The 27,654-nt window shown below is 40.3% G+C and overlaps 1 protein-coding gene across 8 annotated transcripts in view; it reads right to left on the reverse strand.

Moving 5' to 3' along the window:
• The window catches only part of PDE1C (phosphodiesterase 1C), a 292,772-nt gene that overhangs the window by 45,483 nt on the left and 219,635 nt on the right, over positions 1-27,654 (reverse strand). For all 8 annotated transcript variants that reach the window (XM_007090530.3, XM_042969425.1, XM_042969431.1 and 5 more), the window contains 5 exons: positions 26,723-26,804; positions 23,238-23,358; positions 21,426-21,601; positions 11,588-11,818; positions 5,087-5,164 (listed from right to left, as the gene is read on the reverse strand). In XM_007090530.3, the coding sequence (XP_007090592.1) occupies positions 5,087-5,164; positions 11,588-11,818; positions 21,426-21,601; positions 23,238-23,358; positions 26,723-26,804 (688 nt within the window). The remainder of the gene's footprint in view (positions 1-5,086; positions 5,165-11,587; positions 11,819-21,425; positions 21,602-23,237; positions 23,359-26,722; positions 26,805-27,654) is intronic.

Raw genomic sequence — 27,654 nt, forward strand, 5'->3', positions numbered from 1 at the left:
TCACTTTATGTATATTAGAACTTCACAATAGTATACTTCCATTTCTCCCTTCCCAGCTTTTTATGCTACTGTTGTCATACATTTCATTTGTATATGTTATATATCAAAGGTGTTATTATTATTTGATTATTTTGTTCAAATAGTCAATGATCTTTAAGAGCTTGAAATGATATGAAAAAATCTTGTATATTTATCCATCTAGTTACCATTTTTTGTGTGCCTCATTCTTTCGTTCAGGCTCATATTTGTAACTGACATAGTTATCCTACTGCCTCTCATTAACATTCCTTATAGTGTGGGTCTACTGGTGAATTCTTTCAGCTTTTATACATGAAAGGTATTTTTGCTGGTTTTAGAATTCTTAGTTGAATTCTTTTTTTCTGTCAGCATGTTAAAGACATTGCTCCACTGTCTTCTCCTTGCATTGTTTCTGATAAGAAATCTATAGTTATTCTTACCGTTGTTCAATTGTACATGAGTTTTTTATTCCGCTACCTGTTTTTTTTTTTTTAATTTTCTCTTCGTTACTGCTTTTGAATAATTTGATTATGACATGTTTTGGTGTAATTTTCTTCATATTTTCTTGTGCTTGGGCTTTACCAAGCTTCTTGAGTCTGTGGATTTATAGTTTTCATCATTTGGCAAAATTTTGGCCATTACTTCACCAAATATTTTTCTTCCCTCCTTTCTCTATTCTTTATGTTAGGGACTCCAGTTACACATATATTAGGCTGTTGAAGATGTCCTACAATTCACTGATGCTCTTTACAATTTTTTTGCTGTCTCATTTTGGATAGTTTTTCACTAGTCTTTTCTTCTGCAATGTCTAATCTCATGCATTGTATTTATTACTAATCTCATCCAATGTTATTTGGCCAATACCATCCAGTGTGTTTTCCACCTCAAACATTGTAGTGTTCATCTCTAGAAGTTTGATTTTGCCTTCTTTATATCTCCCATGTCTCTAGTCAACTTCCATACATATGGGCTATAGTTATAAGAACAGCTTTAATGTTCTTGTCTGCTATTGTAACTTGTTTCAGTTCTGGGTTGGTTCCAATTGTTTCTGTCTCTCTCATATTTTCTTGCTTCTTTGCATGTCTAATAATTTTTTATTGGATATTGGACATTGTGGATTTTACCTTTTGGGTACTGTATATTTTTATATTCCTATATATTTCCATAAACTTTACTCTGGGATGCAGTAATTTGAAAACACTTTGATTCTTTTACGTCTTATTTTCAAGGCTTGTTAGGTGAGACCAAATCATCATTTAGCCTACAGCTAATTACTCCCCTACTAATAAAACAAGACAATTAGGAGTATTCTACTCAAATCCCTTTAAATTATGAGATATTCAAGGCTGGCTAGTGGGAATGGGCACTTTTCCTGCATTATATGAAGTATGAACATCAGGACCATTCCCTCTAATCCTTAAGTTGAATGGTTCTTTCCTGATCTCAGGTACCTTCCTATCTTTATTGGTCAATCAGTACCTTGATGTATACTGTTTAGATCTCTGGAGCTCTATATCTCTACAGCTCTCTCCTCTCTGGTACTTTATCTTGTTAACTTTAGCCACCATGGCTCTCCCTGGATCCTTTATTCAACTCTTCAACTCAAGGAATCCATCACATCTGCCAGGGTTCCCCCTCCTTATTCTGCCTGGAAACCCTCTCAGGAGTAAGTTGGAACAATCATAGGGTTTATTTCATTTGTTTCCTATTTCTTGGAGATCACTGTTCTTCATTTCTTGATGTCCAGTGTCTTGAAAACATATTCTTCCATAGAAGTTGTCTTTTATTATTATTATTATTATTATTATTATTATTATTATTATTATTTCAGGTGAAAGGGTAAATCTAATTCTTATTAGTCCTCTTTGGCAGAAGCAGAGGTCCATAGATAGTCTTTGTCCACACTTCTCACTCTACACAATTGATTTTTAAATTTCATGAACACCTTTAAACATTCCAATTTCTAGAACATTCAGTGAAGGAGAAATTCCTGCTGAACTCCTTTTCTGGAATTTGGCAAAAAAACCCTGTAGGGCCCAATTATAATCAATCTTTTGAGAGACACAAATGGTGGCTATCTCTTATATCTCTGTTAATGTAATCAGACAAAGTTAAGGGCAAGTTCATATTTCTGGGCAACTATAAAAAACTATGGCAGGCCCAAGAGGCTATGCTGTTGCAAACATGACTAAAAACACACTGAAAATCATTCATTCATTTGCATCCTACTCTTCTAGTGACCCTGTTTAGGCCCTGAGAGAATCTTGGCTCAGAGGCCCAGATCTTTTTATGTTAGCACATTTCTCCCTTAGGGTAAACAAGGTATTTTCAAAGAACATTCATTCTTTGAAGTCAGTTTGAAAATTAGTGCTGCAGGATTCTAAATAGTACCTCAGCAGCCTGACAGAGATAATGTACAACTGCAATGTGTTCACTATGCCAGGATGTAATTTACTCTTTCAGCACACACCCCTTCCTTCTGTGTGTGCCTCAGCTCAAAGCATTTGGGATTAACCAACTGTGGTCCAGTTTTCATCAGGTTTCTTTCTGAATGCGTACAATGTTGAAACTTCAAACCACAGTGGGTTTGATCATACTGGGCACTGAATTGTGCTTGGATACTTCTCGACAATTAGAGCTGTCACCACCGGTTCCCAGGGGTTATATGAGGGGTAGGGGCATTAAAAATAGTTAAATTGACTCCCTCTGGTCATCAAATGTAATAGGATCTATTAAAAAGAAATGTTCAAAATGTATGCTAGTTTTTAAAAGTCAATGTACCCACTGATCTACCTATCATTTACAAAAAATCTAAAGTAGAGAGTTTTGATGACCAAAGAGGAAGAGATAAATGAGGCCAATCAATTTATTTTACACTCATGCCACCAAGAAGAGCTTTAGTCCTGGTAAAGATTTTTGGCTAAGATAGCACAAGTAACTGAAACCCAATGATCTATGTTCTTATGATACCAAAGCAGTGATAATGACTGATGTCATGCTAGCACATCAATGAAATTAAAATACAAAGTTGTTCACGTCCAGGTTTGTATACAAACTTGCTAGTGTAGGGACACACCTGACTCCATGTGAAGCAGTGGAAAGTTAAGAGTTATAGAGGGAAAAAGGGGTAGATATCAGAAAATGTCTCTTCTTCACTTACTTCACCCTATTCACTGAATTAGGGCTATGGGCTCAAGAATTCCACCCATTAAAAAATCAAGTTTTACATTTATTTGTTCAATAGAACATAGTGTCTATTCACTCCTTCCCATACCCTCCTTTTTCAAAAAAAATTTTTAATGTTTATTTATTTTTGACAGAGGGAGAGACAGAGCATGAGTGGGGGAGAGACAGAGAGGGAGAGCCAGAATCCGAAGCAGGCTCCAGGCTCTGAGCTGTCAGCACAGAGCCCGATGCAGGGCTCGAACTCACAGACCAAGAGATCATGACCTGAGCTGAAGTCGGATGCTCAACTGACTGAGCCACCCAGGTGCCTCCCCCCATACCCTCCTTTTAAAAAAGCTGTTTAGTTATTTTAAATACTTGGGGACAATTCAGTTATAAAGGACACAGGTAAAATAGAAGGGCTTATTGCAGGTAATAAAATTTAATTCACAATGCCCGCATGACAAGGTCATAGCAGATATTTTAGCACAATATAAAAATGCAACAAGACCTGATGTGAAAGATTTGGGACTTAGTTTATTCTTCAGTTTTACACTATAGGAGTTCACATGGGCTAGTGCCTGGACGCAGGATGGGCCTGGTGTCCAGGTGCTGGGTTAATATCTACCACCATTCTCCTCCACTGCACACTTTCTGGCTAGTGTTACCTTGACTTGGGTTTAATGATATGTGGCAACAAACTGTACCCATAACAGAGTCTGACTAAGAGACAGTCATTTTGAATTCTGTTTTGTCTCCATGTAATTCATGTCTTAGTCACAATCTTCAAGGAGGGTATTTTTTATTAGGTACATGGTTTCCATTTGCATAAACAATCTGGTGAAAAACTGCACATGGGTGCTCCCTAGGTATTATGCGATAAGACACCTGGAGTGAATTATTTGAATGAACTTAAAAGAAAAGACTTGAGAACTGATTTCACACATACGAGTAAAGAAAGCCTGTCACAGTGATTTAGAGACAAAAGCTAGAGGTTGCTTCCTTTTTAATAGATATGTGAGGAGTTGTGTTCAAATTTCTTCTTATTTCTCAGGCTGAATACCCGTATTTGTTCTTCAATGACATTAGAACCAAGGTTAGCATTCGGTGCAGGCAAGTGTGAATCAAAGAGAGTCTGGGACTCTAACAAAACCACGTACATGTATGAAGGAGCCACGAGGAATAAGCCCATGTCACAACTGAAATAGTAGATTTCTATATAAGGCAAGAACAGTTTTCTCAGTAGGACAATACAAAGTCTGAAGGATAATATAATCTGAACTTTCAGGTTTTGGAAAGAGTAGAATGCTCTTTGTGAAAAGTAAAAGCAGCATCCATGGAGCATATCACAAGATAGCTTCATTCTAATCTGTTTGGTTGAGATTGCCATCCAAAGCTTGCCTTTAAGACTTATTCTCGCTGACCAAACTGCTTTCTACACTCAGTATGATCTCCAATAGGTGGGTTTCCCAACATAGTGATAACACTGAACAGGTATCTGTTTTTACTGAAACTAGTAATTCCTCATTAAAAGAAAAAAATATGAAAACTGAAAACATGGAACATTTCCCATTTATGCTGCACAATTCGCAAAGACTTGTATTCCATTCTAATCATCAAGTCCACAGTCAACTTTAAAGTTAAAATGAAAAAAATGGCAAGTGATAAAGCGAGAGTAGAGAATGTATTTATGATGAAGAAAGAATGGTGGGGAGGAAGAGATAAAACAATCATCTGTAAATTATCGAAAAAGGGATAGACTACTCTTTAAATGTAGTGAAGTGGTTTTTTTTAGGGTATAAGAATATATTAACAACCATGATTTCAATTTTAGGTGTAATTCTAACAAATTGCATTAAATTGCACATTTTATGGAAAAGTATAATGGAAATTATGTTCTTACCATCTGTTTTCTTTGAATCATTTCCGACATTGGATTGATCCTTCCTGTCTGTCTTATTTTTACCATCTTTCAAGTCACCTGAAAGTAATAAACATGACAAACAGTATATAGCTAAAAGGGAAGTTAAAAATATCCTTAAACTTGTCAAGGTAAGTAGAGGAAAACGAAGTGCATAAGTTTAGTCACGAGGGGGTACATGTCTGAATGCAAGTATCTTTTATAGCCACATATTAGGCCTCAAAAATTAGATTACAATACAGAAACTAAGACAAAGCTCCTGTTAAACAATGTTTGCTTAATCCAAGAATGTTTATTTTCCAAGAAAGGCAGTTCAGCTTTATTATTAGGCTGTGGAGTGAAGAAAAACTTAAGTCAAATGTAAGTTATACCAGGTAATAGCTATTTAACTTCTATATGCTTCAGTTTCCCTATCTGCAAAATGGGGATAATAATAACTACTTTATAGACATAATATAAGGACAAATGTATTTAAGGTATCGAATAAATCATCTAGCCCATCACTCAATGACAATTGTTACTGTCAAACAGAGCTATAAATAGTATTCTAAGTAATGAGCTTGTTGAAACATGATTCGTAAATGTTAAAAAACACTACGCAAACAAATGTACAATAAACACGTGTCAAAAACTTACTTAATTCATTTATGAAGGAACCAGAGAGACAGCGAGGATGGTATTCAAGGGCATTTAAGGAAATGGGTATTTATAGGCATTTTATAAAACTGTTAAAATAAGACGGTTGTGTTGGAAATAAAACTGGTTATGTCGTACAATAAAATCAAAACCTTTGGGGGGTTATCTCCTCTAACAGTCAAAAATCTGTAAGTTAGCATATAACTTCATAGCACCTAGGCTTGAGTCAAACAGTAAATGACAAAGTTAGACATAGTCATGTTCTCCCACAGCCAGGGTCATCAAACTATAGCTCGTGGGCCAATCTGGAAAGAAAGGTTTTTTTGGAAACAGTCATTTATATATTGTCTGTGGCTGCTTTCATGCTATAGTGGTAGGAGCTGTATGGTTGCAAGAGAGACACGCAAAACCAGGAATAGTTACTGGCTGGGTCTACGCAAAAAAAGTCTGCTGACCCCTGTCTAAGATAATTAATCCCTGGGCATGTGTGTTCAACAGTATGCCAGTGTGACATTGAAAGGACATGGCACCCTTTCCCCCAGCCTTATTCTCAAGTTTTGGAATTTTTTCTTACAGTCTTACTGATGGCATCTTTCTGTTGTAGCCTGCATAAAACCCAGAATAGATTACAACTAAAATACTGGTACTATTGAAGGGAAAAGACCCTAAGAATAATTACAACCAGGAAGAAGTGAGCAGGGTCCTATCTCTTTTTGCTTTCTTTGTGCCAGGCAGTGTGCTAAATGCTTTGCATGCATCATTTCATTAAATTCTTGTAACAACCCCATTATGAAGGTACTACTATTGAAAGTAGATAAATTCATCAAAGATGAATTCACTAAAGGATCAATCTGCAGAATAACAAACTCATCAAATGATTGAAGAGATTTTCCAAGTCTGAGTTTTCTTCTAACTTCCCTGCAGCCACTCTGTCATACACTGGTTGGTCCAGCTTTGTTGAACACAGTGCACTGTGTATGCCCATAACCTTGCATATGCGTCTCCTTCTGGCAGCACGACTGCTCCTGTTGGCTACCGTGGATCTGGTTTAAGCCATTCGACTAATAGTTTTTGCATAAATGGCCAATTGATCTTTCTACAAAGTGATTTTGTTTAAACCGACTTGTGAAGAATTGACATGAAACTCATATTGTCATCTCCATTTTATGGCTCTGGAACCTAAGGCACGGATAAAGTAATTTACTACAGTATACATAGATGGGTCTGATTCTAGAGGCTAAGCTCTCAACTACTGTATCTTGCAACTTCACTATGAAGTTTAACTTTCTGATTTCGGGCTTCTGTTCACTGTTGCCATTTCTAAATGCCTTTGGTCTACAGATTTATAAAGAAATGATTATATAAGGAAAACTCAAGACCATTTTGGGTTGTGATACATTAACAATGTATTTTCAATGAAATTCGACAAATCCTAAGTTAAGTTGGGAGTCAGTAAATTCTCCAAGTTTCCTCTTAATTCTGAATGGGATGAACTGGCTGAAGGGATTGAGGAAAAAGGTCAACTCTAGCCACAGTGTAAGCAGGAGGAGTTCAAGTGAAGGAAATGGTCACCACCCTTTACCACCATTAATGGCCAAAGAGAGGATTCCTTTGGAGGTTCCATGAAACAGTTCAAATACTGGCTTCTTCCTGTTTTAAGGATGCCAGAGATAGATTCAAGGATCTTAAGAAAAATGAGGATTCCTTTCCCAAATGAGCCTTCACACCCCTAATGCACAATGCTTTATGCCTTCAGGGTTTCCCTGGACTGGAGATTTAGGTACAGCTGCAGCAAAAGACCAGGATGTCTTCCAGAAGTCAGCAGGAGGGGTTCAATTTGCTGGATTCTAGCCAGCAGCTTGTGGCAGCCTGCCTTCTCCTCAGTCAGGGTTGGGGAGGCTGATAGAGAAAGTACCTTGATGGAGACCAGAGCTTAGGGGATCTCATAGTTGCTGAAGAGGACCACACCTCCAGAACCCCACTTAACCAAAATCCTTCAGTTCTATCCTGGAAGTATCTTGGGCGACCACAAAGAAGGGTGCTGGGAAAGTGACACATGTTTGTTTGATGATGTTCCTTGAACATAACCCATTAGGTAATTTCCCATGGGTTGTATATGGAGTAATGGCTGATGTGAGCTGTTATTCAATAAACAGGGGAAACAAAAGAGCCTTTCTGCACAGTTATAAATCATTTTAATTAGGCTCCTGTAACACAGTCTCAAACCACCATTAGCCTTTCTTATTATTGCTCAAAATTGACTTATTTTCCCATCTCTTATTTAATACTTAATTTTTAAGGGAAATGGTAGACTGTTGATTACTTTGGGAAATAAACACAGTTGTGAAACCAACCCAGCCTAGCTGAAAACTTGGGCTCCTGTTTGTTCCTTTCAGGCTCTCCCTCTTACAGCCTTCAAAATAAATTACTGCCACCTTTGCCCTCTCTGGGTATTTGTTTGTACCCATTTCATAAAATTCATAACCATTTCTATGACTGGCATGTTTATGTTCATTGGTTTCTCTCCCTGACCAGACCCGGGATTGGTAAACTATGGCCCATGGGCCAAAATGGCCCAGTACCTGGTCTTACATGGCTCACAAACTAAGAATAGTTTTTACATTATTAAATGGTTGAAAAAATGGAAGAATATTTAATGATGTTTGAAAATTGTATAGGATTGAAACTTGAATTTTCATAAATAAAGTTTTATTGGAATATGGCCATGCCGATTTGTTTATATGTTAGCTGTAGCTGCTTGCACTAAAACAGGAGTGTTAAGCAGTTGTAACAGGGACTGCATAGCTCCCAAAGCCTACACTATTCACTATCTGGTCTTTTACAGAAAAAGTGTGCCAATCCCGGGAATAAACAGATCATAAGCTTCTTGTGGACCTCCACTGAGCCTCAATATTTTTCTGATTTCCTGTTCTCCCCAGTAGTGCCAAAACTTGCAAATAGTAGGGACATGCTGATTATGAAATATAAAATTTGGACTCGGACCTGAATTTGACTTGAAATCTCTACTTAGTGGTTTCTTGACCTTAAGAAAGTGATTTAACCTCTCTGAGTTTCAGTTTCCTCATCTGTAAAATGGGAACGAAGTATGTACCTCCAGAGTTATTAGTATTTTTAAATGTAGATAAAATCTCATGTACAATGTCTGGCAGATGTTAAGCATTCATTAAATGTTAGAGATATTACAATGACTATGTTGATTAAGGGAAAGCCATTTTTTTACCCACTTTCCTAAAAGACAAACAAATAGGGAAGAAATACATCTTGCCTCTCTCAGGAGGCCTTACATATTCCTCCTTTGGGAAGGAGAGACTCGTCTAGAAGGAGGAGTTTGAGAATGCAAAGCTCGGCCCAGCCACCCATTTCTCTGGTTCCCAGCTCCCTTTGAGATGTGTTTTCCACAAAACATACACCTTTTCACCCACTCCAGAAGCAGCCTGCTGGGGTGCTAGGATGCTGGGGTGGTGGCGGGAGGCAGGGGTGGTGGTCCTAGTCCCGCCTGCTCTGCCAGTGTCTGGTTGGCTAAGCTCAGCTCAGGGCAGATGTGTGACGTAGCCCATGTGCTCAGCAGACCAAGGTCACATTTTCCAATTCAATTCTAGCTGCAGTAGAGCTAATATTTTGATCATGGACTTTTTGATTCTGGTATCTCTCTCTTAGTTGGTTCTGACCTCAGGAGTGGATGAGATGGGGTCTTTCGCACTGCCCTCTAACACTCCAACAGGTATATCATAAATTCTTATAAAGCTGAACATATTTTCTGGACCATGATGCACCTGAATACAAAACAAATGAGCTATGAGCAGTCTCTAGAACCAGGCTGCTGAGAGTCTGGACAAGTGGATAAAGGCCTTCTCTACCTCCTATGGTGGTCATGAGGTTACCTGAGGGAATTTATGTAAAATTCTTGAAACGTGATATGAGATATCATCATTATCATATGTATTAAAATACTGTTTTCTGATTCTACATGTTATATATGTTCATTATAAAAATAACCGGAGAGCATCGTGCTAAGCACCTTCTATATATTTCTCATTTACTCAGGCTATGTAGCATACATAATACCTATAGTATGGCCCTACGAAGCAGGTAAGAGAATACATACATAAAGAGAGGACTTAACACAGCATCTGATGTAGGCGCACCTGGGTGGCTTAGTCGGTTAAGTGTCTGACTTTGGCTCAGGTCATAATTCCGTGGTTTGTGGGTTCGAGCCCCGTGCTGGGTTCTGTGCTGACAGCTCAGAGCCTGGAGCCTGCTTCAGATTCTATGTCTCTCTTTCTCTGCACCTCCCCTGCTCGTGCACATGCACACTCTCTGTCTCTCTCTTTCTCTCTCTCAAAAATAAATAAACATTAAAAAAAAAACCCAGCATCTGGTGTATAGTCAATAAATCCTAGTTTGTTCTATTGCTGTAATTGTTTTTTGCTATCATTATCATTACTGGAAGCTCACAAGTGGTCCTTGCTGTGAGCAGATATTATTACACACATTTTACAGAGACAGGAGAAGGTTAAGTAACCTGGCCATGGCCACTTAGAAGTGGGAGGCACAGCTGTAACTTGAATCCAGGTCTGTCTGACTGCAAAACTACCTTGCCACAACCTGGCATTTGACAGCTCCAGAGACTCTGAACTTCCTGCTCTTCCCTGAAGAAGGTAACCAACTCCATGCCCTTGTGCCTTAGCTCATCTTGCTCCCTCTGTCTAAGAAGTCCCAGTCTCCCATCTGACCAGCAAACTTCAGCATTTAAAGCAAAGCTCAGGCATCACCACCTCCTGAAGTTTTCTGTGACATTTCTCCATTCCACAATCCCCAGATGCAACAAAGCTAATGTCTCTTTTTTGACATGATCCTTGGGCATTTTATCAGCCATGCTACTACTGTTACTAGCTCGGAATCACTTCTGAGGATGTTCATACCCCTATGAGATTGGGGACTTCCTATGGCTTTTCCATTTCTAAATTCTCAGTGCCAAGCACAGTGCTTCGCACATAGTTATTAACCAATAAATATCTGTTGCCTTAAATATTAAGAAATCATCAACAGTAAGTACAATCATCCAGATCATCCTGGTACTTTTCTGGTCTTAAAACCTAAAGTTCTGGGGCACCTGGGTGGCCCAGTCGGTTGAGCATCTGACTTCGGCTCAGGTCATGATCTTGTGGTTCACGAGTTCGAGCCCCACGTCAGGCTCTGTGCTGACAGCTCAGAACCTGGAGCCTGCTTTGGATTCTGTGTCTCTCTCTCTCTGCCCCTCCCTGATTCATGCGGTCTCTCTCTCAAAAATAAACATTAAAAAAAATTTTAAACCTAAAGCTCTGCATGCAGGAAACCCCTCAGTCCCAGCCAGGGTGGTCACCCTAATGTATATACTTACTCACCTACAGATGGCCAGACACATACTATAGGAACAGACCCTAGATAGACCAGGGCCCCAGCCCTGCCTACTAAAGGGATAGTACATATGGAAGACTGATTTTCCGGTCCACCCACCTGGGCAATAAGCCCTCAGGAACGTGCTGGGATTGTTAACAGGTATTTCCTCAGTGGATAGGCAGGCACTGGCCAGAGTCTCCAGAACAGCTGGGAAAGGCCTGGAAGGTATAAATCTCCCCAGAGAGAATGGCTCAAGCAAGCCTCTGGCTGCTTTTGATGGGATCCTAATGGGGTCCACAGCCCAGTGAGGTGTGATCAGCAGCAGCTGGAAGACCACAGAAGCCCTGTCCTGAGAGGCGTCCTCACGGGTGTGGCTGTTGGCCAGTTTCCATTCATCACGTCATCAGCACCCCGAAAAGAGCCTTTCACCGGTGAAACTGTACTCACCATTCTGTTGTTTTTCTCCTGAGGACTTCTCAGCTTTGGAACTTTTCCCACGAGGGTTGTCGCTTTTGTTTGTGCGAGTTCCATTGACTTGATTCTTAGCTTCCCCAGATGTCTTTTTCTCAGCTTTGCCAGCCGCGCCTTCTTCAGCCTGGCTTTTGGCTTCCATTTCCTTTTGCTTCTCCTCCGCGGCCAGGCGAGCTTTTTCCTCTGCTTCCTTCTTGGCCTTCTCCTCTGTACCCAGGGCAAGTTAGGAAAGGCACAGAAAAGATAAAAAGAGGTCACACTATTAGGGAAATTGCCTCTTTGAACAAAACCAAGCCTTTGCACTGAGTGTTTGGGGTATATTTTTGGTTAATTCACATCAGATTAGTGTGTATATTCAGGAAACCAATAAAATTGGTTCATGGTGATGTCATTTGTGAAATCAGTGGATTATAAGGGAGGGAAGGGAGAAAATAATAATAATAAGGATAATGATAATGAATAAATCAAGATTATAATTGGCAATTTCAATATTATCATCAGTGACTTCTCTTGAGTGTGTCCTCTATGCCAGGTATTATGCTAAGTGCTTTTCAAGGAATACTTCCTTACATTCTCAAAATACCTTTAAACAGTAGCTATTATTACTAAAACCATATTTTATGGAAGTGAAGTCAAGGCTCAGGTACATTACAAAACTCTCCTGTGCCACTGTGAAAATTGGAGTTTCATGTAGATCTGTTTAGGATCTGGAGTTTAAACATAAACAACTGATTACAAAACAGAAAGACAGGAAAAATAATTGCCACTAGAACAATACAGTTTCAGGTCACTGTTTGTGAATTTAAAAGTAGGATGAGGATGGGGCGCCTCGGTGGCTCAGTCAGTTGAGCGTCCGACTTAGGCTCAGGTTATGATCTCACAGCTCGTGAGTTCAAGCCCCACACCAGGCTCTGTGCTGACAGCTCAGAGCCTGGAGCCTGCTTCGGATTCTGTGTCTCCCTCTCTCTCTGCCCCTAACCTACTCGCATTCTGTCTCTGTCTCTCTCAAAAATAAATAAACATTTAAAAAAAATTTTTTAAGTAGGAAGAGGATAATTAGGCCTTACAAAACACAGGTCTTCAAACTGTCCACAAGATTAGAGGTGGCCTTTAGTTTGGCCAGGTGTCCTGGTCTGTATCTTCCCCTTTAGTGACAGGATGTCAGCCGTATTTCCAATTCTGCTTACTATGAAAGGATCTGGCTCTGTGTTTCATCAAAAACATGGCATAATTACATATGGTCAAGTATACATGAAAAGATAGATTGGTTCATTCAACTGATAGTTTATTGAATAGCTACAGTGTCAAGCACCATTTTAGGTGCTGGGAATGTAGCAGCACGTAAGAATTATGAAATAGAAAAGATCATAATTAAGTAAACAAGTCACTAAGATAATTTCAGGTGGTGAAAGGGTTTTATAAAAATGGTGAAGCAAAATAATATGATGGAACACAATAAACATAAAGGAGGGAGGTGGCATTGCATCAGGAGGTAAAGAAAGTGCAATTTGACCAGATTCTTTGTCATGAATTGCTGGCTGTGCAATAATTAGGGGAAATGGCATATAAGACAGAGGAATTTAAAAATGTCAAGGCCATGAGGTAGGAATGAGTGTAGAATGTTCAAGGGATATTGAGTTAGTCAGTATGGCTACCACAAGTTTAGAAGAGGTTAGTGACAGATGATGTGGTCAAATGGCCAAGGACATGCAGAATTGAGATCATGCGGGGGCCTTGGAGGCAATAAAGTGGCACTTGGTTGCAGAAAGTGACACACACCTAACAGAGACCAATCATCCCTTAGGGTAGAGACTCACCCCGTTTAGCATTCAACTGACTCAAAAGGCTTTCCAGATTGTGCCATCCATTATAGAAAACATTATTTCATTTTTTAAATCTAGATGTGTTGTGTTAAAAATATCCTACACCTCATTATTATCAGGGGTCCTCTTGATTTCCCTTGGTTAGTGTTGGTGCTGAAAAAGCTAGCTTTCACAGACGACAAGTTTGTTTTTAATCTAATGGTCACCAGAGTGGTTGTTTCCCCTGTTTTACCTGGTTAAGAGCACAAAGCCCAAATCTGATCCAGGTTCACCTGTCATTGAACTGTATTGTATTTTGTGGATGTCGATGATCTCTGGCTTCACTTGGCTTCTCCCGCCCCTAGATTTGCCTGGCTTCAATGTCCTCCTTAATATATTATGAAGTTTTTATTACTCTTTTCATTGATTCATCTATCCACCTATCCAACTCAATGCCTTGGTGTCACCCCAGACAAATTAAATCGTATTCTGGAGGGAGAGGGGCAAGAATAGGATATTTTAAATGCTCTCCAGATGATTCTAACATGCAATCAGGATTGATGAGCACTCATTTAAATTTTAAATGTTTGCCATTCACTATTTCCTGACATTCTACTTCCCAAGAGGATGCATTTATACTTTACAATGAAAAGGCGAGGAAAGATTTCTTTACAAAATAACTTAATTATGCACATATAGAGTATGATATCTCTTCTGACTTCTACAGAAAAGTACAACTAAAGAGTAAGAAGATGCCCCTGCAGAAAATAGTGAAATGGCATTCTCAGTGGACTACAGGGTCACAGGAGGCCCCCTGGAATGTTCGCCCAGACTTCCTCTCACCCTCGCATAGTGCCCGAGAGACAGAAGTCAAATGTCATCTCCATCACTGAATTCACAGCATCTGGCACATAGAAGACGCTCATGGAGTATTTGTTAACTAAGTGAAAATGCACACAATGGGTATGATTTGCCCAATCTGCCAATGAACCTGACTTGTACATATTCCATCTGTAATCTAGACCTGTGTAAAATACAGAAAGCATACAAACTCTAAAGTCCTATCTTGAAAGAGTTAGCCATTTGACAAATGTTGGTTTCCTTAACCACTAAATACAGGTGAGTAAAAAAAGATGACTGTACTTACTATATAGAGAGGAAAAGTGAGGGGGAGGGGAATTCACTCACATTCAGGTAGCAGGTTAAATAGTTTATGGTCCCCTCACAGAATCCCCACTGAATCTGTGGCAAACTTTCAACATTCAAAATATCCACAAGTCAAAAGCAACTGATAAAAACTGAAGGTGTTAAATTCTGGTTTGCTACAGAAGAGCATAAAATATGTGAGCAAGAAAAATTTATTTGACAACTGAGTCAGAACAATTTTCTATGGAAATCTAGCAAGGAAAAATAAAAACGGGGAGAAGGTCCATTTCAGAAACAAATCCATGTTTGCTCAACTACAGCTGAAAGCGGTCAATTAATGTTTGAATTAATGAATGGCAGCTCTTATGACATTACAATCAGATCCCAGGCAGCCTGCCCTACTATATGACTCCTGTCCCTGTGGCGACTGTGTTCCAGCACGTGGCTTTGCCATGTTCTTCCACTTCACTACTCTACTCCCATCTCTCAATGATTCTGTGAAATAACTGAAATTAGTGTGATCAGCTATCAGCACCCAGCGATACTACTCAAAATAAGTAGACAAAAACAAGCAAACATGTAACTAAGAAAAAAATCAGCAGAAGGTATGTTTGTGCCACTGCAAACAGATTCTCATATATTTTCAGACATACAAGATACATAAGCCTTTCCTACAAAGAGAAAAAGTAGACTAGCGCACAATTAATTTGTGCTATAAGGTTCCAATGATAATATATATAGATTTAACTTGTCAGGTGTTAGATTTAGCATCCATGGCACTCATAGGCTTCTAGACTAGTAGGAAGCAAATGCCATAGTTCAACTGCATTTCCTTTTGCTTCCCATTTCAGGATATCTGTGGGGATTTGACTCATTATGAAAATGGCCCAAACCAGCAGCTAATGAGTAAAGGTAGAGCAAAGCAGAGCAGGGCCCTCATGATCCACAAATCTTGCTTCTCCTTAGAGCTGGTCCTATCCCACGCTGCATGCTATGCATTCTGGGAGAACTACATTGATTTCATTTCATCTCCCTTTCTGAATAATGGTTTGTAGTCTCTTGGTTAAAAATGGTATTGCAGTAGTTATCCCTTGGTAAAATTTTCTGAATTGCCTTCTTAAACTACCTACAGAGAGAGAGAGAGAAAAGGAAACTGAAAAACAACCAAAATACTATATGAATTTTGAATAGTTAACTCTTAGTTGTATACAAAAACAACAGAAAAATATCTCCAGCTATCTAAGGACCCAGAAGGTGTTCACACAGGATCTTTCTAAAAACTGAAGCCAAATGCTCTGGTTTCTCTTCAGATCGCATAAATCTTTCACCTTTTAAAAACTGAAGCCAAAAAGTGCTCCAACTGATAGAAAAATTCAACTAATATTAGAAACTTAAGAATAAGGAAATATATTAATGATGTGCAATAAAACTAGTAAATCTTAGCGTTCAATGGAAATAATTGTTTAATACATATAAAACTTGATGCAAATATTACAAATAATATTAAAGGTTAAGTTAATTATAAAATAATAATCTACTTATAATCACCTAGATTAAAAATCTCATAGTATTTCAACAAAAACAGTGATTATGTAGGAAATAAATAAAAATTCCATAAATCAGCATTTGCAAAGGAGTGTCATTATATACAATTACTTAATTTAATTTTTTAAAATGTTTTATTAATTTCTGAGAGAGAGACAGAGTGCAAGCAGGGGAGGGGCAGAGAAAGAGGGAGACCCAGAATCTGAAGCAGGCTCCAGGCTCTGAGCTGTCAGCACAGATTCCGATGAGGAGCTTGAACCCACGAACCATGAGATCATGACCTGAGCCGAAGTTGGACGCTTTAACAGAGTAAGCCACCCAAGCTCAGCCATACCATTTCCTATTTACATTGATACACATAGGTCAATAAAAATGTAAAGGAAATCTCTGGTAAAATAAAAATAGGATATATTTTAAAAGACCATTTATAAAGTTAGCTGCGGGGTAGGGAGATGGATTAAATAGATAAAGGGGATTAAAAGATACAAAGTCCAGTTACAAATAAATAAGTCATGGAGATAAAAGCTAGAGCACAGGAAATATAGTCCTACTGAAAATATTGTAGTAATGTTATATGTTCAGAGATCGTGACTATACTTATCAGGGAAAAAAAGAACATAAAATTAAAAGGCATAGGACAAACTAGTGCAGGGCAGAAGTTGCAAGATACTTTGTCAACTGATGAATTACCATCCTTAACATATAAAGAGTTAATATGAATCAACAGTAAAAATATAAACATTTTAATGGAAAAATGAAGGGGGGATATAGGGAAATATTTCCCACTTCTATTGGGAGATAATATTAGTTGAAAAAAATTGCCAGAGAGAAATTTGATAATATATATCAAGAGCCTTACAGTTTTTCATCTACTTTGACAGAGGAAATTTCACACCTAGAAATTTATCCTAGATAAATAATCACACATAGGCTCAAAGACTTTTGAACTTGCATGTTTTTAACACTGTGATATGCAATAATGAAGAATTGGAAACCAAAATGTGCAGAAATGGAGGAATGATTAAACTATGGTATCACATACAATGCAGACATTTAAATCATACTTTCCAAGAATACTAGTATGAAGATAAAGTGCTCAAAATAGAAATAGTAAAGTGAGGGGCACCTGGGTAGCTCAGTGAGGTAAGCATCCAGCTCTTGGTTTTGGCTTAGGTTACGATCTCGCAGTTCCATGAATTTGAGCCCCACATCAGGCTCTGCACTGGTAGCACGGAGCCTGCTTGGGATTTTCTCTCTCCCTCTCTTTCTCCCCCTCCCCCACTCACACTATCTCTGTCTCTCCCAAAATAAATAAATAAACTTAAAAAAAGTGTTTAAAAATGAAATAGTTAAATGAAATACAATGTATGGGGAAAATTTTTACTTATATATATGCATGATAAATAAAATTAAAAATAATTACATCGGGGGCACCTGGATGGTTCAGTTGGTTGAGGGTCCGACTTCAGCCCAGGTCATGATCTCACGGTTCATGAGATCTAACCCCATGTAGAGGGCTCTGTGCTGACAGCTCAGAACCTGGAGCCTGCTTCTGATTCCGTGTCTTGCTCTCTCTGCCCCTGCCCTGCTTGCACTCATTTGCTCTCCCTCTCTCTCTCTCTCTCTCTCTCAAAAATAAAAATAAGCATTAAAAAATAAAAATAAACCAGCAATAGCACAGCTAGGAATTTACCCAAGGGATACAGGAGTGCTGATGCATAGGGGCACTTGTACCCCAATGTTTATAGTAACACTTTCAACAATAGCCAAATTATGGACAGAACCTAAATGTCCATCAACTGATGAATGGATAAAGAAGTTGTGGTTTATACATACAATGGAATACTACTTGGCAATGAGAAAGAATGAAATCTGGCCTTTTGTAGCAATGTGGATGGAACTGGAGAGTGTTATGCTAAGTGAAATAAGTCCTACAGAGAAAGACAGATACCATACGTTTTCACTCTTATGCGGATCCTGAGAAACTTAAAAGAAGACCATGGGGGAGGGGAAGGAAAAAAAAGTTAGAGAGGGAGAGAGCCAAACAATAAGAGACTCTTAAAACTGAGAATAAACTGAGGGTTGATGGGGGGGGCGGGGGTAGGTGATGGGCGTTGAGGAGAGCACCTGTTGGGATGAACACTGGGTGTTGTATGGAAACCAATTTGACAATAAATTTCATACTAAAAAAAATAAAAGAGAAGAAAAAGAAAAGAAAAAAAGAATACATCAGAATTTCACTAATAGCTATGTCTGGTTGGAGAGGTTTGAAGTGATTTTTATTTTCTTCTTTATATATCTTACTTATATGTCAGCACTGTAACCTAAACACAAATTATTCTTACACCAGAAAAAAATGTTTAAAAAGTATTAAATACTAAACAAAAATTGATCAATATTGAGCCTGGGTGGCTCAGTCGGTTAAGCATCGACTTCGGCTGAGGTCAGGATCTCATGGTTTGTGAGTTCAAGCCCTGCGTCAGGCTCTGTGCTGACAGCTCAGAGCCTGGAGTCTACTTCAGATTCTGTGTCTCCCTCTCTCTCTGCCCTCCCCCATTTGCCCTCTGTCTTTCTCTGTCTCTCTCTCTCTCTCTCTCTCAAAAACAAACATTAAAAAAAATTTTCAATTGATCAATATCGATTAGACTTGCAAATTATTATAGCTACACATCTTTGTTTGGGAACAATAATTTTCAGCCCTGAGAGCTGTTAAGAAATATTGGTTTAATCTTTTCTAACAACTATGGGTTCTGGTCTAGCTCGCTTTGTAAATCAAGTTGGTCAGTAAAACCAAGACTTTAGATCCCATTCTAACCCATTTAATAACAACATAGGTTCAAGTGCTCCATACAGGTCAGGCTTTCTTGAAATCACGGTTTTCTGATAGAAAAGAACAATAGGCAAAACAGCCTGGGATAATCTGGTATAAACTGATCACCAGAGGGAAAAGAGATGCAAACTGAATTTCTTAACACCAGTGAACTAGTCAACAGCATTACCAGGAAGCTGAAAATGTAATAAAGTATTAGATATAGGTTAGTATTTTTACCACCGTCTTCATAACTCTGCATTCAAACCTCTAACTTTCTTTTCCAATTTTTTAAAGTAACAGCTATGAGTTATCAGGCACTAACCACACACAGGCTCTGTTCTCAGTGCTTTTCATATATTATTTCTGTTCTTTGCATCAGCTCTGTGATGTGTATTATCATCCCCAGAAGGTAATTTTCTCAAGAAATCTACATGAATCTGCCAAAGAGCACAGTGCAAATAGGGATTCAATTCTCCATTTCCCCACTAACTGAAATTTGCTTTGATATTCAAACTATTCTCCCACAAAACATACATAATCCAGGCTTTGTGCCTGTATCCACTCCCTCCTTGTTCCCCATTTTTAAATATAGCACCTCCTTCAGGACTCAGCCTCAAGCATCCTTGAAGTCCTGGCTACAGGATGCCTTCCCAAATACCCAAATAAACAGGTTTAGGGAAACGTCCCTTTATGCTTCCAAAATAGCTTAACCATATCTCCATCAGCATACCTAACATTTTGTAATTATCCGCTTTTATTTATCTGTCATTCTTAAAGGGCCAGTTTTCTCCTGGAAAAGAAACTAACGCTCCCCCAGGTCATTAGTTTCAGAAGGTAACTTAAGGAAGCCAGATAACTGCAAACAAATTATTCTGAAGTACCTCTTTAGACTGTGTGTTGTCAGGAATTGGATTTTCAAACGTAATGAGTGTAATTGATTACAAGAGAGTGCTTCTTTTGAGATGGGGTAGTAGCTGCCACTGCTGTTTGCAATGCCTGCCAACAGGGAGAATTTAAATGTTTAAAGCATCTGAATACACTGTGAGAGGCTACCCTTAAAGTACGGAAGAGAAGTTGGCTCCGTAGCTCAGGGTGCAACATCTGTCCTGAAATGATAAGGGCCCAATTATGCCTTAACAGCACCATAAACATAAATATAAATATAAACCCTCTGCCCCACATGAAATGAGCAGCCACTTGGACAGGATTCTGTGGACAAGCCACAGTGGCTGGCATCTGATTAACTCCAGCAGTGAGGTCTCTTCTCTCCCACACCGGAAACACCCCCTGAAGTACGAGGGGCCAACAGGGCCAGAACGTGTTGTGCCCAGCCACTCCCGCACTTCTTCCAACGTGTTGTGCGGGCACTGGTGGATGAAAGGGTCAGTGCTGTGTTTGAGGATAGAACTCTCTTTCCTTGTTATGAGGATCAGGCGACAGGGGCCAGTGAGTGCTGGTGACAAGTGCAAATCCTTCAGTGAACTTCCATTCTTTCTTTGAAAGAAACTCTGTGGTAATGCCTCCTGCCCTCAAGAGACTGTGAGCTTTGAGGATGAGGATGTCTGTTATTCACCTCTGCACTCCTGGCACAGAACACAGAGCCTGGCACATAGTAGGGATTCATTCAGTAGATGTTAACAAGCACTGACTATTATTGAAGGCTCACCTCCACAAATCCTACTGGGATCAGCCCCCTCACTGAGCTCCTCGCTGAGCTCCCAAGAGCCAACTATGTTTTTGTGCCTCCCTGGAATCAGGCACCACAGCATCACGCCCTTATCTCAGGTATGTGTTCCTCCCTAGACTACAAGATGAGCATGTAGTATGTATGGACCATGTAGTATGTGTTCAATAAACACAAATACATGTATGAGCAAATGGGTTTCAGCTTTCAAGAAGCGCACAGATTTCAGTCTTTTTTATTTACAGTACCAAGAGTCATGATGTTTCTGATATGAATTTTGACGTTGGCCTCAATGAATTTTACCTACAAGTTACCTTCATCTCAGAAGATCAGTCTGAGTTATGACTGAAAAGAAGTTGAGAACATGAAAGGAAGATAAAAACGTATGCAAGGATATTAAAGCTCTCTCTGTCCTAACGTAATGGCAGGGGTGGCTATTGGCCAGGCTTTACTTAGAGGAAGGAAGAAATTAAGGCCTCACAAGTGTGTCACATGACACGAAATGAGAATGAAAGTAGTCTAGCAAAAACCAAGAAATAACAACACCCATCCTCTGTAGAATCTTTATACCAAAAAGAGGAATTTAGTCATATAGCACAAAGGTCATGCTGAAATGGGGACTCGGTGGGCTGCCTCGTTCTGTCATGTGCTGAGCATTACGTACAATGAACAGCAAAAGACGGTAGAGCCTAACATTCCGCCATTTGGATAAACAGCCTGAGATTGTGCTTCATTTGCAATACCTAGAAATCAGGGTTGGCAATGCCTTGTTTTTTTAAGTGGATTTGGACAGATCTCCAGGAAGGTTCCCCAGTAGCATGTTACCTTTGGGCACCTTGGCCCTCCATCTCTCCCGATTGATGTGCACCACCTCAGTCCACGTGGCTTTAAAACTCTTATAGTCAACGGGGATGACAGAACTGTTGACGGGCGCACTTCCTTCTGAGCCAGTGCTCTTGACACCCGATCGCTTCGCATCTGCCGAACTGATGCTGTTCAAACTGGAGATCAAAAAGTCATACCCAAGAGGACGGTTAGTGTTTGAAAAACATATCCCAGTGAACAAGCCCAACAAAGGAGTGAGCAATGCTCCTCAAGTTATTGGGGTGCAATTCCTCTTTCCATATGTGAGAGATGGGAAATTCTGTATTCTCAGCAGGAGAAAAAGATCAAGATTTCAGCTTCTTGAGTATCCATATCCCCTGTATTTCTTCTCTGTTGATTGGTATCTTCTTATTCAATATGACTAGAATTCCCTCATATGAATCTTCTGGCTTCAACTCTCCGAAGTTAACTAATTTGAAATCAGGCTCCTACTTAGTTCCACAGTGCACCCACCTGCTTCTACACTGACCACTTTTCCAAGTTACCCAGTCACTTGTTCCTCTTTCTCTCCAGGTCCACCTCCCCCTGTACTTGAGTGCCTCTGACCCCAGGATCCCCAAGGCCAGAGTAAGATGATTTCCTTGTATCCTCGGGGGAAGCTGAAAAGGTACAGACACCTTAGAGATTGTGGGAAATGAGACATGCAAAAGACATTTTTTAAAATGAATATTACTTCAAGCTTGAAACACGGGCATTTTTGCAAACATAGAAAGTGTAGCCTCCTGGGAAACTTTAAGGTATTATACACTTCCAGGTGGCTTGCGCAGTAACTGACACAAATGCGCACCCGCTGACAACCTTGGCTGACTAGACCAGCAGGATACGTTTCAGCCCAGTCCCGTGGGGCAGGGGACCAGGGAGAAGGCTTCCGTCCTCCTTGTTAGCAGCCGTCACTGGGTTCATTCACCTTGAGTGTTCGGGATCCCACTGTCCTAATATTCCTCTTACCTTCTCTCCTTCTTGCTCTTTTCTTATTTTTCCCATTAATTCCATTTCCCCCCTTTCTCATTTATGACAAAGCCGCAGGTTTTACATGGACAAGCAGGGGAGGGGCAGGAATACTAGCCATGGTGCAAGCATTTCCTCTGTGCTTGATCCTGTTATAAGGGCTTTATGTAGACTGAATAACTCACTTTGTCTTTCCCCCAGCCTAGGAGTATTACAACCTACATGGGAAATCAAGAAAACTCACCTGAGATGACACAGGTACAACGTAATGGGATTGGGATGTTTAACCTGGACTCTGACTCCAGAACCTGCCACTAATCTATGCTCAATATAATGAAACCGTGTCAGAGGGTGGCTTAAAACTTGCAGGTTTTTTTCCTTCCTCCACTTCATTCCCTTCCTGAACCTAGAAATGAAAGTGAGTTTCATTTCTTGGGATGACTCTGATCAGCGGGACTGTCTTTTTGGAGTATGGGAAGCAAGGACTGTCTGGGCTCAGGCAATCAAAGTGCCAGGGTGGATGTTGCCACGAGCAAAAGCACCGAAAGAGAGAATGTGGTAGGAAACCTGTACTGGGAATGCTCTGGTCACGGTGTGGACCTTGGTCATTCCCTTCCCGGCCAGCCTGGAGAGTACAGACAGTACAGCTTCAACTCCTCTGAGAAAAAGAAAGAGGCAGACATCTCTCTTACAAGAGAGGGAGGGCAAACCTCATTATGAAAAACCCCCATCGCTCCCAAAGGAGTGACTCTGTCCTTGTGGAGAGACCGACCTGACCCTCACCCTTCAAGCTTCTGCACTGACCTTGAACGCCTCTGTCCTGTCCCGCCAGTTTGGGAGGTTTCATCAATTAAAGGACTCACGATCTTTTCGGTCATGTCCGTGAGCACAGTAAAGGTGGGTTCCACGATGAAATCAATAAAACCTGAAGAGAGACAGCAACGCTTCAGAGGAACTACACATAAACTGGTCCCTTCCATATTTCCCCATGGAAACTGATGAACCTTCTCTTTTTTTTAAACTTCATCTGCAGAGGAGCTCCAGATCAGATCAGGAGAGAGAAGGTTGGTCTTATTCATTTAACATATTCCTGGAGTTGAATATCATGAGTGAGTTCCATCTCTCCTATGTAACTTCCCATGACTTTTTAGTAGATGGTGCAATAAAGTGCTTAAGAAACTCATATCCAACCTCCACTGTGTCATAGATCTGTGGTTGGTGCTGCATAAAAGATGAAGATGTAGAACACAACCTGCCTACCCTCAAGGAGTTTACAGGAGACATGACCTGAGCACAAAAATGGCCCTGAGGGGATATGGAAAGGGCCCAAGGGGAAGCCCAAATAAGGCCTCTGGGAAGGTAAGGAAGGAAGGATATTTTCCCTCTCACGAGAGGTCTGTGAATAGCTTTAGGGGAGTTGTGTGTTTGAGCTGAGACCTAAGGCTCTTCACTTTAGGTGGAAGGAGTGGAATAAGCAAAGTGACAAGGATAGGAAAAAGGCAGGATGTGTCTGAGGAATGACTGAGGCTTAAAGACTTTTTTGGAGTTGGAAAGGGGAATCTTGGGAAGGCAGGTAGTCACCTGCTCAGGGCAGGAGGCTCCTGAGGGTGGAGCTAAGGAGCTGAGACTTAGATGGGTACTGTACGCTCCTTGACGTGTTTGGGCACCATCACAGTTAAGATTTTTTTAAATGTTCTTTGGGAAAGTTAATTTGGCAAGAGGGATGGGAAGGGAGAGAGCAGGAGGGGCTGAGGCTGAGAAAATCATTTTAGAAGCTGTCGAGATAGCCCAAAGGAAGGGAAGGGAGGGGAGACCCAGTGTCATTCATCATAAGGCAGATGTGTGATGGAGGCACAGGTCCACGTGCTGCAGTAGTGGTGCTGTCTCCAAGGAGATCTCCCACAGCAGAGCAGAGAACACAGGGATGATGGCGGGGGGACAAAACGTGACTGGGGAAAAAAATGTTGGGCTCAGACTTAGATGTGCTGACTATTAGGTGCAGGGGACACATCCAGATGGCAGAGGGCAAACAGAATTGGGAGAAACTGGGCTGGAAACTGGGAGAGGGGTCAGATCTGGAACTGTACCTTAGAGATATGGCCATGTTGGAGAGACAGTTGATGTTAGGCTGGAGTCACTGTGTCAATGGCTCAAAAATACCCAAGTGTTCTGTGACATGTTAGGAGAAACTATATGACCTGAAACTATTGGTCGCCATTCCTTAATGCAGCCATGTGAAAGTTAGAAGGAAATGAAATACCAATCCAAGGAAATACAGTGTTTGGTACAAATGCTTATTTGGTTTTCATAATGACTGAAGTGCAGGTGATCTTGGCATTTAATGTCCAGCAATGAAGGATGCTGAAAACCGTATAATGCAATTGACCAAACAAGGATTGCCCCAAATGCCCATAGTATCCTGATAAGGAAACACTGATGGCCAAATTTGTGTTATAGTTAATTGAGGTATACTTTTACAATTTTAGTTTAAGCTGAAGCTTAAGTGTTTCATGATACTATTTCACCTTTTTGCTTTCTTACAAGTTAAACTCAGTATGTCCAAACCAGAACTAACTCATCAGCTTTCCCTCCAACCCTCATAAATGGGACCATGGTCCAACCACTTAATCTGGATTGCTGCCTTTACCTTAGGTTTGCATCCAGCTGAATCCTTAATATGTTATATGCCACCTTTCTCCTGGAGAGTCTATGTGCTTCCTCAATTCTCACACTCATCATCTCTTCCCTGTAAGCCTGCAGAAGGCACCCAGCTGATTCCCTCGCCTCTAGTCTTGCTCAAAACCCTCCAAGCTACCGATAGAGAAATCTTGCTATAACAGTGGTTGACAAGCTTGTTCTGTAAAGGGCCAAATAGTAAATATTTTAGGTTCTACGGGCCAAATCTAGGACAGCTACATAACTCTCACACTGTAGTGCAAAGGTAGCCATAGACAGTACTCAAATATCGCACTTAGCTGTCTTATAATGGAATTATTTACAGCACTGAGTGGTAGGCCATATATGGCCCACAGCTACAGTTTGCTGACTCTCATTCTAAAGCATCCATTTATATGTTTTTAAATCTTACTTAAAACTCTTTGGATACGCCCTGATTTTCTCTCCATACACGGCCCTCACTTCATCGTACACTCTGCCCACTACTCCAACCATATGGAATTATTTGTAATTCCTTGACCATACTAGGCTGTTTTAAATTTCCCTGCTTTGTATATGCTAATCCCTTGTTTGGAATGCCCTTCCATGTATGTGCCTGTTAGACACCTCTCACCTACACCATTTGCCTACACTGCCTGCCTACTTCTTTCTTAATCCCCAACTCAAACATTACCCTTCAACAAATCTTTCTGAGTCTAACGGTCCACAGACACTATTCTGTGCCTGAATGTACCACATAGAAAACTCAATCTTAGCACTGTAACACTCAAACAGACACTGTTTTCCTAAAGTCTTGCCTACTACCCAATACTGGCTCAATGTCTTTGGGAGCAGATAGCATTTATAATTTGTATTTGTTTTTTATACCATCTAGTACAGTGTCCAGCAGTGCCCCATGCCTAATAGAAACTCAATACAATAGTATGAAAACAATTATGAAAAATAGTATTCAAAACACAAGTAGAAAAAAATCAGTAAATCCTTGTTGAATTTATTTTTTGAATAATTTCAGACTCTTCCAAGGTGGAGATCACTGATGATATTTGATTAATGTGTGATACTGGGACCCTCATATCTAAGGATTTTTGTAATTCATATATATTATGGTTATTAGCAGTACAAAATTATCTTTATTTTAAAAAAAGGTGCTAAAAAGTTTTTAAAAAGAAGGAAACATTTAAAATGAGCCATTCCTGGAATTAAGGTCATCCAGGAAATAGGACTGTCCTGGAAACAGGGCCAAAGGAAGAAGCATCACTGGGGAGAAATGACAGGGAGACTTCCAGTGTTGCATGCAGAATGGAGAGGTTGAAATACAATGGGCTTCCTGTCACTGATTCTTACCATGTTGGAAAGTTGAGGCCCTTTCTGCTCTTAGTGGGGAATGACAGACACAGCAGAGCACCACTGTCTAATCTTCCTACGAACCAGCGACATTCCAGGGACAAGGATGGGGAGAGGGGCTCTAACAACCCAATCAGCCAAAGCCATAAGCATGGCACAGCAGAATGGAGCCAGATTCCCAGCCAAAGTATCACTGGGAGCATCTGCGCTTACTTCCAGGCAACCCCAGTCCGTTTTTCCTTTCCATCCAGAGGGCTGTCAACACGTACCCACTTGCGACTGAGCAACCATCGTTGACTTTCTGTCGCACAGAGGAGAAAAAGGCAGCCCCAGCTCTGCTTCTCTGTCACCCTGGAAAAATAGGAGGTCACAGTAAATTAAGATCAGTAGGTGGAGTTGCCCAGATTTTATTTAGCAACTTCAACTGCCACAAAGGCCACTGGTCTTTATTATAATTATTACAATTACATTATGTAATAAGTCCTTCTGGGGCCTGATCCTGTGCATAAAAGACACCAAGAGGCTGAAACCCTCTGGGGTCCAATCATTCCATCCAACTGCAAAGGCACATGCTGTTGTACAGAAAGCCTCATCGGGCGGCAATTGGTGCCCGAGGAAAGAAAAGCCAAAGAGTTCTGTGGCCTAGAGCTAAAACTGCAGCCAGAATTCCTGTGTGTTCTCAAGTTTTCGTCGATCTGTGTGGCCTTTCTTGAGCCAGTGAACCTCTTCCTCCCACCCCTGCCAAGACACAAATTCAAACCAGACTGATCGGATTTATTCTGCTAGTGTTGCTACCTAAAGCCACATACCTGAGGTAAGTGCTCTGGGGTCTTAAGCACAGGGCTCAGTCCATAATGAACAGTGGACCAAAAAATGAAACAGAGTAAATACTTGCTTGTGTTTACCAAGTTAGACAATAATAATTTTCTGACCAATATATTCTCAATCTCACTAAAAAACCATCACTATAATAAGCGAGTACTATCGAGAGTCTAAATAATGAGGGAGATGATTTTTTAAAACCTGAACCAGGGGCGCCTGGGTGGCTCAGTTGGTTAAGCATCCAATTTTGGCTCAGGTCATGATCTCACAGCTCATGGGTTCTGGCCCTGCATCGGGCTCTGTGCTGATAGTTCAGAGCCTGGAGCCTGCTTCGAATTCCCTGTCTCTATCTCTCTCTGCCCCTCCCCTGCTCACACAC

Source organism: Panthera tigris, chromosome A2, assembly GCF_018350195.1.
Source record: "Panthera tigris isolate Pti1 chromosome A2, P.tigris_Pti1_mat1.1, whole genome shotgun sequence".
Taxonomy (NCBI): Eukaryota; Metazoa; Chordata; class Mammalia; order Carnivora; family Felidae; genus Panthera; species Panthera tigris.